The sequence below is a fragment of the Pituophis catenifer genome, unplaced genomic scaffold, assembly GCF_029215685.1.
Source record: "Pituophis catenifer annectens isolate HBS135680 unplaced genomic scaffold, rPitCat1.0.hap2 SCAF_16, whole genome shotgun sequence".
In the NCBI taxonomy this organism is placed as follows: domain Eukaryota; kingdom Metazoa; phylum Chordata; class Lepidosauria; order Squamata; family Colubridae; genus Pituophis; species Pituophis catenifer.
The window spans coordinates 872,537-884,689 of record NW_027256896.1 but is presented as its reverse complement, the minus strand read 5'-3'; the positions used below and the strand labels follow the sequence as shown (position 1 = coordinate 884,689).

At 40.7% G+C, this 12,153-nt stretch overlaps 1 protein-coding gene across 2 annotated transcripts in view; it reads right to left on the bottom strand.

Annotated features, from left to right (window-relative positions):
• Positions 1–311: 311 nt before the first annotated feature.
• The window catches only part of TBL3 (transducin beta like 3), a 54,577-nt gene continuing 42,735 nt past the window's right edge, over positions 312–12,153 (bottom strand). The window contains exons 18-23 of one of the 2 annotated variants that reach the window (XM_070955459.1): positions 9,136–9,194; positions 7,829–7,932; positions 6,348–6,419; positions 3,685–3,843; positions 1,563–1,646; positions 440–512 (exon numbers count right to left, since the gene is read on the bottom strand). In XM_070955459.1, coding sequence (XP_070811560.1) covers positions 1,570–1,646; positions 3,685–3,843; positions 6,348–6,419; positions 7,829–7,932; positions 9,136–9,194 — 471 coding nt within the window. In that variant the 3' untranslated portion in view covers positions 440–512; positions 1,563–1,569. Of the gene's footprint in view, positions 513–1,562; positions 1,647–3,684; positions 3,844–6,347; positions 6,420–7,828; positions 7,933–9,135; positions 9,195–12,153 lie in introns of both variants that reach the window. The other variant, XM_070955458.1, reaches the window with a different exon arrangement.

Genomic DNA, 12,153 nt, shown 5'->3' with positions numbered 1-12,153 from the left:
GCATTCTACTGGATTATCATTTGGTTTGTTTGGTTTAGCCTCAACATGTTGTTCCAACCATATCAACTGTGGCTTGTTCAATCATCTATGGTGAAGAGCAACCAGGGTCACTAAGCCATGCCGTCCACCACCCTCCCAAAAGGTGACTGTGAAAGTATGTAGATTAGTTCATCTGTGAAAGATCAGTATTGTTAAGGAATTAAGTGTGTTATTTTTTAAAAGACACTGGGGTGGAGAACTTGTATGGCCCAGCAAATGAGAGACAAGTTTATTTATACAAATAAGTATGTATTTATTATATATTTATTATATAAAGCATTCTTTAAAACATTGTTGGTGAGGGAGTGTCAAACTGTTTTGGGATGTGGACAAGTACTGGCAGATGAGCTTCAGCCATCATGTCTCCATCTCTTCGTCCCACCTGGGAGCCTCAGCCAACCTCATGTTTTGCCACATGAAATCAAGGAACATGGAGGCCTGGAGTAGCCGGCCCAGCCTCTGGAAGTGGCGTTCTGCAAAGAGGAAAAAAGAAATGAAAACTAAGGAGGCAGGCAAGGGCAGCTGTCCTTGGTAATGGTTGGTTACCTACTCAGCCTCACTGGAAGTTGGTGGTTTTTAAGGCTGGGACCAAATTTATCACATTCTTTCATGGGAAGATTGCTTCCCTCCCCTTTGATAACATGCCGTGAAAGGCAATGTCAAGTGTAGTTAAGGTAATGCTCTCAGTGGTGGTGGCATTAAGGAGGCTTGGCTACCTCCATGAGTGACAAGAGGTAGGAAATGTGGCTGCCAGATGACAGTCCAGTCTCTTCTTGAAAGCTTCCAGGGATGAACCTCAACTTCTGAAGGCAACTTCTGTTCCAATAGTTGATTGTTCTCACTGTCAGAAAATTCCTCCTTATTTCCAGGTTGAATCTCTCCTTGATCAGTTTCCATCCATTGTTCCTGGTCTGGCCTTCAGGTGCTTTGGAAAATAGCTTGCCCCCCCCCCATCTCTGTGTGGCAGCCCCTCAAATATTGGAAGGCTGCTATCATGTGTCCCCTAGTCCTTCTCTTCACTAAACTAGCCATGCCCAGTTCTTGCAACCATTCTTCATATGTTTTAGTCTCCAGCCCCCTAATCATCTTTCTTTAGGACAATTGGGCTGACCTTTTACCTTTTGCAAGGTAGCCTACAACAATTCTTGGCATTGGAGCACAGGGTTCAACCCACTTAAGATGGCCTCTGGTCAGAATTTTGTAGCTATGCCAGAGCTGCCCCAAGAAAAACAAGAAATACCTTCCCTAATGGACTGGACAGCACAACTCCAGAGCACTTGGCCAGTAGCCCGTAAGGCACTGGAAGATGCACATCAGGCACAATAGAAACAAGCCGACTAAAAACCGTGTGAAGCCAAAAGATTTTAAAGAAGGTGATAGAGTTTACCGCTCCATGAAATATTTACAGTCCACCCAACAGTTGAAGAAACTGGGACCTAAATATGTGGGGCCATTCCCCATTGTTAAGGTAATTAATCCAGTCACTATGCATTGGAGTTGCCTAAGAATCTCAGCGTATTCACCTGGGTTTCACTGCAGCTTGTTGAAACCTGAAACTGTGACGCCTCTTTGCCTTGCATCTGATGCCTCTCCTGGGCCAATTTTAACTGAAGGAGAGAAAGCAGCACTTTGAAATTAAGGAAATTCTGGATTCAAGGAAACATAGAGGCAGGCCCCAATAACTAGCTGTGGGGAAACATTTTCCCTCTGCACAGTCCAAACGGACTCTAAACATGTCTGAGCTCCTAAACTCCTCCAAAACTTTCACCGACCGTACCCTGAAAGCCCTGAATGTGTCAATGTCCTTCTGTGCTGATGTGTTATTTTGTTCTGTGTATTTTGTGTTTTTCTTTCTTGTAGGGCTGAAGCCCTGTGACGGGAGGGGGGGAGGGGCACGGATGTCAGCTTCCTTCTTCACTTGCTTGCTGTCAGCTGCCATGGGAAGGGGAGGGGGGGAGCGATGGGCACGTGTGTGTGTGTGGGGGGGGGGGGGAAGCGTGCAGGAGGAGACCGTGGAAATTTTTCATGAGGCTTTGCAATGGCCAGCTTGGACTTTGCTTATCTGTCCAAGACCATTTCTTTAAGCTCTGGTATGCAGCAGCCAGAGATGATGCATCTGAATCAAAGACTTTTGGCCATTGTTTGAACTCTGGTTGCCTAGTTAGGGCTCTTGGGGTTGTTTCATGTGGTTTTGCCTCAGATCTTGCCTGGATTAACTGCAGTAAAAATACTTTCCTAGTAAAAGTCCCTTTTCTCTAAATCTATGGACTGAAGGGTTTTTCTTTCCTAGGATTTGAGTAGAGGCAGACCTGACAACTCTGCAACCACAATATTTTTCCTGTAGGAAATCTACTATAACCAAGAGAAACAGAGGGCACTTGAAGCAGAGGGCAAAAATAAATATACTGGTGCATTGTAGAAGACATAGCTGTCTCTTGTCAATATCTGAACTCAATTTTTCCAACAAGGAGCAACGTGAAGAATTGTCGATCAAATTTCTGTTCCATGATCACATATTTCTAGGCAATTTCTTATTTAACACATAATTATTTAGATCCTATGAGGTAATAGTTTGAATTGATAAAATATGCATGGCTTCAGTTGCATGGTCAAAGTCACTGTTCTAGCTTCTTTAGCACACACACACAGGTGTGGCTGTCCCTGCATCATCTTTCTTCATTTATATCCTTCAGATGTATTGGACCCATAATATCTTCCAGCCTTTGCTGAACCAGCTGAGGATTAAGACAAATGCAGTTATTTGGGAATCTTTTCCAAGGCTGAGAAAAAAAAACCCTCAGCAGAGAAACATTTAGTTTCACATTCAAAGCAACAGAAGAAGATGCTGCAGGCCCACCAGGAAAATTGGAAGTTACATAATTACTCTGATCACATAATAATGAAACACCCTAATCTTTGCTTTCTTGGAACTTTCTCAGTCCCCAAGCTGCCCTCTAATGGCCTGGGAATTTCCCTTTTGCCTGGAGCTACAGGAAGTGTGTGGGGGCGGGCGGTGTGCTTGGGTCTAGAGAAGACTACATGGAGGGATTTTTCTGCCTTGATGAGGCCTTCCTGGAAGGATCAGAACCCATCTATACTCTAAGGCCCCTTTTGGCCTCTGAGGAGCTCACACTCGCACGTACACCCACCCTGAAACCAGGTTCATGATGATGCAGGAACTAATTTCTGCCTGGCAGAAAAAGCTGATTTGCATCGAGTCTCACTGAGCAGCCGGATGATGTAAGAGGAAATCAGGACCCGCCCACTGAAAATTTTCTTGACCTGAAAGGCTGAAAATGGGGCTGGGGGGCAGGGTCATTGTCCCACATATATTGTTTGCTTCAGATTCAGACAATATAAGGTACCCGGGTGTCAGGCCCCACTTTGAAGGTGAGCCACGATAGGCTGAAAAGTAGAAACGTGATGAAGAGCCCAGACCTGCAGACCAATCAGAGTTGTTAGCTTGTGATAAGGCTGTCACTAAAAACTGAGCCTGAGCACACAAGAACTTGTGTGTATTTCCCAAAATATCAAATGTACATTTCAACTGTTAAAGTCAAAGCCATTTAATCCTATTTAAGAGCAGATTTCTTGGAGAAACAAGGGCCACCATTTACTGATGAAGTTGGAAGAAGAGCTACTTGCCTGTGTATGGCAGGAGAGACTCCACCGCAGTTTTGATCCCTTCATACTTCAAGAGATCCTCTGGATTCTCGTGCTTGAGGAGGATTTCCACCACTGCCTGGGCTTCGTGGCAGTTCCGTGTGTTGGTGTTCCACGTGATGGAAAACTTCAGAACTGCCTCTGGGGAAAAAAGCACAAGAAAGACACATTAGCAATGAGGGGCCGCTGAATTCATACTTACCCTGTTAAGGGTTGTGAGATTAGATGCCTCTTACCTGCCTGCTTTATTAAACAAACTAACAAACAAACATGGCCAGTTAACTCATACAAGATGATCCCAGGCAGCTTACCATATGAACATTTCACCATGTAAGAGCCCATAAACATACCATCCCACCTTCCAGCCCCCATGACAGCAACCATGCAATCACACCAGCCGCCTTATTGGCTCTGTATCAACCAGGGGTCTCCATGTCTTCAGGGATTTCCAGAAAGTAGAAAGTTGGGAGGGAGGATCAATCTTATCTCCAGGTAAATGGTATTCCAAAGGGAGGAGCCACCACAGAAGAGGACTTTTTCCTTAGTCCCACTAAACGTACTTCCCTAAAAGATGGGATCTGCAACATACTGTGCCTTCCTGCTCTGATGGGCTGGAGTAGGCCTTTAAAGGTGATAACTAGCCCCTTAGGTTGTTAATCAGTAACCAATGCAGGTCCCATAAAAAAGGGACTTGTGCAGAAGTATGTGGACTGCTGCATTTTGAACCAACTTAGAAGTTTTGAAACATAATACAATGAGACTTTGAAAGTTGGACACTAGAGGAAATTAGAAGGAACTAAAGATTACAATTAAAGAAAAAGAACACTTGCATTTGACTTACAAATACAATATGGAACAAAATATATGTATTTTAACATTCAACACACTGAAGGATATTTTTTAACAATGGACCCACAAGTTAATATTAAGCATCTGCCTCTAAATATAGTATTTAAAATACGTTATAGAAGAGAAACAAATTTTATCAGACAAGGCTGTGACGTGAGACTGATCTGAAAATGGATTTATAAATTACAGGCTACAAGAATATGTAAAAAGATGCTACTCTGGATATACAAAATAATTCTGTTGATGTCTTAATAATTAAAAGGGATATACAAGTAACAAACCAAGAAGTGACCTGGATAATTTTCCTATATAAGAGGCTTGTTAAAGCTTTGAATAATTTTGTGAAAAGGAACAAAGAAAAAAAGGAAAAAAAGGAAAAAAAAAACCCAGGTTCTAGAATATTAATTTGAAGGAACTAAAGATCAAGACTGTTAAAAAGAAGAGCATACTTAAAAGACAGGACTCAAGAGACTTATGTATGGGAGTGGAAGAAATGGATAGATTATGTGCAGAATAAATATCAAACTAGGAAGTACCAGATAGCTTTTAGCTAAATGTTGTGTAGAAATGTATAGTTTATAGGGGGCAAAATAGTTTATTGTTATGTAGAAATGTATAGTGCACAGGGGGGAAAATAGAGGGGTGGTAAAGTATGTTATAATATAATGTGGATGGATTTCACCTTGGGGAAGTCACAGGGAGAGGGGCGGGCTTGGGGGGTTAGGGAGGGATGGGGGGGAAATGGGGGAAAATTGATATTTGTAAAACTTTTTCAATAAAAAAAAAGATTGTTAAAAAGAAGGAATATAAAGTTGGTTTATTTGATCAAATTTTAAATAGATATGTGGTTATCTCTGGGCCCTTAATAAACTTTTGATGATCAGGACTTAAATGATGAGCTTTTAAGGGTTTGTTTATAGATATGAGATGGGAAAAGCAGATTTGTTTCATTTTTAGAAAAGGTGATAAGTTATTAAAATCATTTATACTTGTGAAGGAGGAAGTCATTTCTTTATATATTTCTTTTCATTTTCTTTACTACACTCTTATTTTTTCTTTTGTTTCTATTTTCCTTTTTCTGTGACATTTTTATTCCTATTTTTAGTTTATATTAGTTTTTTATTGTTGCACCTCTATTTTTTAATAAAATTACTATAAAAAAAGAAGAGTGGCATTCTTCCAGCTGGACTAATGTTTCCTGGCTCTGAAAGGCAAAGATTCTTAGTTTGAGTTTCTTGGCTAGAGGAGGAAGTCCCCAGGAGAACTGTTCTATCTGTAAAGGAAAATAGGTAACTAGGTTGACTTGTTTCCAGTCAGGAGAAAAAACGTCGGGAATGGGAGTATTTAACCAGAAAAAAGAAGGGGGCAAAGGTCAAGCTGCTCAATGGTCTTTTGTTCCAAAGGGATTATTCCCCCTTCTGTTCAATCAAGTCTGATTCTCGGAGACTGCCTGGACAAGTCCTATCTTTGCAAGTTTTTTTCAGAAGTGGTTTGCTATTGAGTCTTTCTTAAAGCTAAGCGACTCCAGCCCAAGGACACCTAGCTGGATTTTGTCTAATGTGGGACTAGAACTCACAGTCTCCTTTTCTGCAGCCTGATGTCTTAACTACTATACCACACTGTGTCCCTCCAAAGGGCCAATTTTCAATAAAAAGAAAGAAGTTTGGACCGAGAACTTCCTCCTATGACCTGCCTAGTTTGTCTTTTGTAAACACGCATAGATGTCTGCATGCACCTGTATACATAAAAAAACCCATGTGCACGCAGAAGCTGGGCCAACTGGGGTGCATACTGACCCTTTTGGTCTTTCCGTAACTTCATCAAGTTCTTTGCCAAGTCTTCTTTTCCTCTGGGCTCCTTTAGGATGGCTGAGGGAGACAAGGTAACCAAACGTTATCAAATTCCCGGTGGACAGAAAACAAGGGGACAAAAATGATCACTCCACCTGTGATCCTGCTCTTTACTGAGAAAGACACCCTCCCTCCATCATATTCTCAGGGCTGCGTTGGACAAACTACAAACCTTAACTTATGACTGTAATTGAGCCTGGAATTATGGTCATAAGTCATGGCAGCCATTGCCATGTGACCACACCCAAATTTATGACCATTTCTGTGATGATCATTAAATGAATCCATTATACACAATGGGTGTCTTTTGCTGTAAACCAGAAATAAATGCTGAACACAGCCAAAAAACCTTGAAAACTGCAGTCACGTGCTGCAGGACTCTGCAAACGCAAGCTGGTTACCAAGCACCCAAAATCGATCATGGCGTGGCCATCAGGCTTTCGAAAACAGATGGTAAGTAGTTCCGGAGAGGTCCATTATAACTTTGAACAGTCCCTAAATGACCACCGGTGGTGTGATTGCACACCCAGGCTGCAAATTTTTACCAGTCTCATCTGAATAAATGTAGTATGCTGCAGATATCTCTTAAAATTAATACCCTTAAAGGACATTACAAGGACAATATAGTTATAATATATAATTATATATTTACTTATATAATAATATAATTATAATCCTTGACGTCCTTGTATGTCAAGATGTACAATGTTTTGGGACCTAGAATCCTGTCCCTTTAGATGTTGCACCAGGGGATATACACTTCATAAGAAAATAAGATCACAACCAAAATGGATCAATTTAGGACAAAATTAAATTGGATTTAATGAAATAGAACAAATGTTATTCTTCCTGTGTATTTACCATAGCTTTAAAAATCATGATTTTCTGGCAACATTTAGATTGGCTCTTGAGCTAAAATTTCAGATTTAACCCAAGCTGCTGGTAGCTCTCTAAATATGTTTTCTTTCGGTTTCCCCCCCCCCCTCCCAATAGCAATATGTCCCAAAGAGGCAAGAGCCACTATTAGCACAAATACACATTTTTTGGGGGGGGGGGGGGGGAGAGGCCGCTAGGTGAAGGAAATCCAGCAACCACTGTGTTCTTCGAAGTGAATACCTCCCCATCCAGCAAACTGGTAATTATGATTAGAGTGTGATTCTAGCTGCACATTCTGTATAGACACCCCATAACATCTCTGGATGATTCACATACAAAACAACTCTATTATGAAATCTGGGAAAAATTTAAAAACCCTTTGAAAAAGTAATGTTTGGGCTGTCTTGGAAATAAGCCTATGGAGGCTGATCAGACCTCCTTAGGTGTGATGTGCAGCGTCAGGCCACTGAGTGGGACTCGGGGCGGGGGGGAAGGTCTGAAGCCAGAGGAAAGTGAAAGCCTTTCGGGCTTCCTCTGAAACAAGGTCTCACCCTTGATGACGGTCAGCACTGTATGAGGCCAGTCCAGGGAGAGCGCCAAGCCCAGGGCCTTCAGGAACTGCTTCTTGTGCAGCAGATTAGCCAGCTCCTGCTCTCTGGAAGACATGGAGAAGCAAATGGGGGCTGGGCTAAACTGAAAGCAGCAAATCCACCCAAGGCAGCTGAGATTCTTAGATTCACAGGGGGAGTTTTTTCTATACCTGAGTTCTACCCCTATTCCTCTGTTGTGTTGGCCATTTAGCTTTTACCACAACGTTAAAGTTTGTCTGACTGAAACACAAAGTAGCCCAGGGAAACACACTCATACAGCCACTGACTGACAGACCAAAGCCAGCAATATGGAGATAGGTGGCAGCAAGAGATGATGTCCTTCTGCCAGCCCAACAGGTAGGGAATGGCTGCCTTTCTAATAGTAATTCAGCAAAGGTGAGCGCAAGGTAATTAAAAGGCACTGGGCAATTTGGCAAGGATTTCCCAAAATGTTCATAACAGCAAAGATCACAAAGAGTGTTGCTCTGCTGTAAGGCCTGGTTCCACTTCTGAAAACAAACTCCTAAATTTAAAATTCCTAAGTATGTGCTTTCTACTTTGTTTGGACTGGTAGTTTTTCATCCTGCTCTGAAGCATCTAGTCCATCTTTTCCACAATCTAATTGTGCTGGAACTATTCTCGATGCATTAGCTGGGAATTATGGAGGTGGCCACACTGTGCGAACGAGACCGAGACCCCAGTCAGTATTAATTATATAATCCTTTCAAATAGCCACTTGCCTGGGTAGAAGAAGAATTGCTGAGAAGCTGTCATACATGAAAATTGTTCAAGTGTTTTTTTAGCTGAAGCTCCCTAGTCCAAGTATAGCATTCCTTCATAACAGGCAAATGAATTAGACATTTTATGCAAATTCATACTTTTCATAATCTTATTTGCAAGCCTGCAACTTGTACACTATATCTATTGCAGTTAATTAAGCAATGTATTAAAAAGCAATTAGATGCCACCAATTACATGCGATTTGGAAACTTGATTTTTATCTAAATAACCACATTCAAAATAAATATACACAACACATGGCAGATTCCCAAAACAAATTTAGAGACTTCTCTTTGCACAATTACACTTTTTCAAAATACCTAAAAGCAAAGCACAGATATTCGCTAACTATATGCAAATATATAACTATATGTAATCAACGAGAAAAGCAAACCCTGCCATGCCAGCCAGAGATGACGGCGCCTCTTGCCTAACAACTAGAAGACGCCAGATGAAAACATGCTAAAATGCTGCTTGGGGATACTCACTTCAGGATCTGTTCCTCTTGCTTTGCTTGCTCTTCTTCGAGTTCTGTTTGAGTGACATCCTTTTAACAGACAGAGACATGAAACACAAATAGAAAAATCGCCAAATGGAGTGGTTGGTGCTTCAGAAGAGAATAAAACCTTTGAACCACATGAGATCCTGCCAGCTTTTTGGAACCAAAGCAACAGCCATGCATAGAACACAATATTGTTTCAAACTGTTGGGCACATAGCCATGAAAAGGTGCAACCACATTAATTTGTCAATAATACCGATTATTCTGAGTCCAGAGTAAAATTATATAGGAAACTTTAAGAACATATTGGAAGTGATTTTATGTTTTAAAATCTTTGGATGGCTTTGAAAGGAAAGCAACAGACCATAGATCTGTCCAATAGACGGGGAGCATGTGACAACCTCCCCTCTTCTCCCCTCCATCAGCGGCAATGGCACCAGTAAGCATCACTCTCCACGAACTTTGGACAGTGGGTCTCTGGCAGCCCCAGAGCATCAGGTGGGGCTGGTGTTTGAACACTTTTCCCCTTCAGGATTCTACTCTGCAGAAGGTTAAGAGCTGGAAAGACAGCATCTTCTCTTAATCACTGTTCTTCTTGCTGCTTGTAGAAAGTATCATAAGTACAATTTTTACTGGACAAATTTAATATAGTGATTTGAGTCGCTTGGCTATTGCCTAAGTTATCCCATGAGGGAGGACTGAAAACAATCTGGGTATCGCTAAATTTGTTTCATAATTTCGTGAACATATTTCCTTGGTGGCAGCACTGATTCTTCCTGCCTCTCTTGGAAGGCCACTTGATCTTGAATTTCTCCATTCATCTCTGGAATGCTCTAAAATGAGATGTTATTAGGCTGCATTGACTCTTTTACATATAACTAATTTGGAATTGGATTCAGGCACGTACAAAACCAGAGGAGGAGAAAATGTCTGTCAATCCTCACTTTCTCTTCAGCAGCCTTGGAAGACAAAATTCAATCAACCACTTCGGCTCCAATACCTGGCTTCAGATTTGGGGTTGAAATATGAAAATCCCTCTTTTAAAAATTAACTAAGTAATCCAATACTATATTGACTGACTGAAACATGCTCAATGATACGGATATGTTTTATATGAAAAGGTTCAATTTTTAATGAATTTATTATTTAATTTTTAAAAATTACAGACTACCTACCATTCAGGAGATCTCCTGATAGGTTATAATCCAATTTGTTACATATCTATTAAAAATGTATCTAATTAATTATGTCATGATGTACCTTCAATTATGTCTTTTAATATTTTTCCTATAGTGATTGATCTTTAGGCAGCTTGGTCTACATGATACCCGCTGGTTGTCTCCAAGCTATATCGATAATTAAAATAACATACTACTACAATAACTCTCACTCTGTTTCTGAGATCTTATTCTTGTGCTACTAGACTGGAGGGCCAAATTTCCATTCTTCTATTGGTAGAAGTACATCTACAGTATAACCATAGAATGACACCAATAAAAGTTGCTAGCAGAATTTGAAAATTTTGCGCATCTGCAAATCAAGTTCAACATTTCCTTTGCAGTGTTAAAAGTTCTGACTCAGACTAAAGTCTATTTCTATTTCCTCCTCTGAAGTTGGAGACAAAGCTCTGATCAGGAAGAAAATATGGTATCAAATCCTCTCAGTGGCTTTTGACTCTTTCTAAAGTTGAGGAGTCCTAAGTATGAAAGCCAACACAAGAGGAAATGGTGGAACTATAGGAGGAAGTTCAGAGCAGCTCACTGGACTTTAGGATTTACTTGGATGGGATCCCTCCCTGGAAGAGTCTTGGAGGTTTAACAACTGAATTTTAGTTGCTGTTACAGTTGCTATCTTGGCACCTACCTGAAAATGAGCCTTTCAGGTAAGCTATTAAAGTGCAAAACAATCTATTAGCACTCCTGGAATGAGAAGATCCATCCTAAGTATTCTAAAAAATGGGAGATGCACCACAAACACAGAACAATCTTCCCGATGAATTCATGCTACAAAATTTTTCTCTCATATAAAGTAAAAATAGTAGACTACAGTTGAAGAAGCAGCTTCATTAAGTGGAAGGGCTTAGCAGACTGTCTTGTTTTTAAATGAAACTGCTATAAAGCAACAATTCATCCATAAACCCTTTGGAAGAGTTCCAGCCTATCTCAAGTACTGAATGCCTTCTATCAGTCTGAAGAAATGCAATACTGAAATAAAAATGCTGACTGCAATCTCAACTGCCAAGATTCTTCTTGGTAAGAACTGTATTTATATTAAATTTAGAAGCTGGAATGCTCTCTGGTAATCTGCAATCCAAGCAAACACAGCACTATTGAAGAAGGACAGATCTAAGACTCTTTTAGGTACATACAATATGGGAAACTTACCAAATTTGTGACAGCTTGCAAAATTAATTCATAGATTTTTTTAAATTAAGATTAAAAAGGACTCAACCAAGAAAGCATTGTATATATATTCTCTTACCAAATGTTATTACATTCAATCCTTTACCTGTATTAATGAACTAGAGAAAAACAAACAAACAAACAAATAAATAAAAATAGCTGGACAAAGTACATTTGGGGGAAAAGTCGATTTAAAATACTGAAATTCAGGAGCTATCCTAAAAAACACAGGTGTGCTTTTATCCTCTCTACTGCTGATCTAGATGAGATGGGGTCTCTAGGTGGATTCCTTCCCTGAAGAATCAGGAAGGTAAAGAAGGTGACTTCTAGACCGCAGTGCTTTGCACAAAAGAAGCAGCAAGCTAAGTAAAATAGTAACACCCAGCAGAGAATGCTGGTTTGCAAAATGTGGCCATGTAAGAGCCCTGGTGGAGCAGTGGTTAGAATGCATATTTCAGGCTGACTCTGCCCACAGCCAGGAATTCAATCCTGACTGGCTCAAGGTTGACTCAGCCTTCCATCCTTCCGAGGTCAGTAAAATGAGGACGCAGATTGTTGGGAGAAACATGCTAACATTGTAAATGGCCCAGAGAGTGGTGTAAA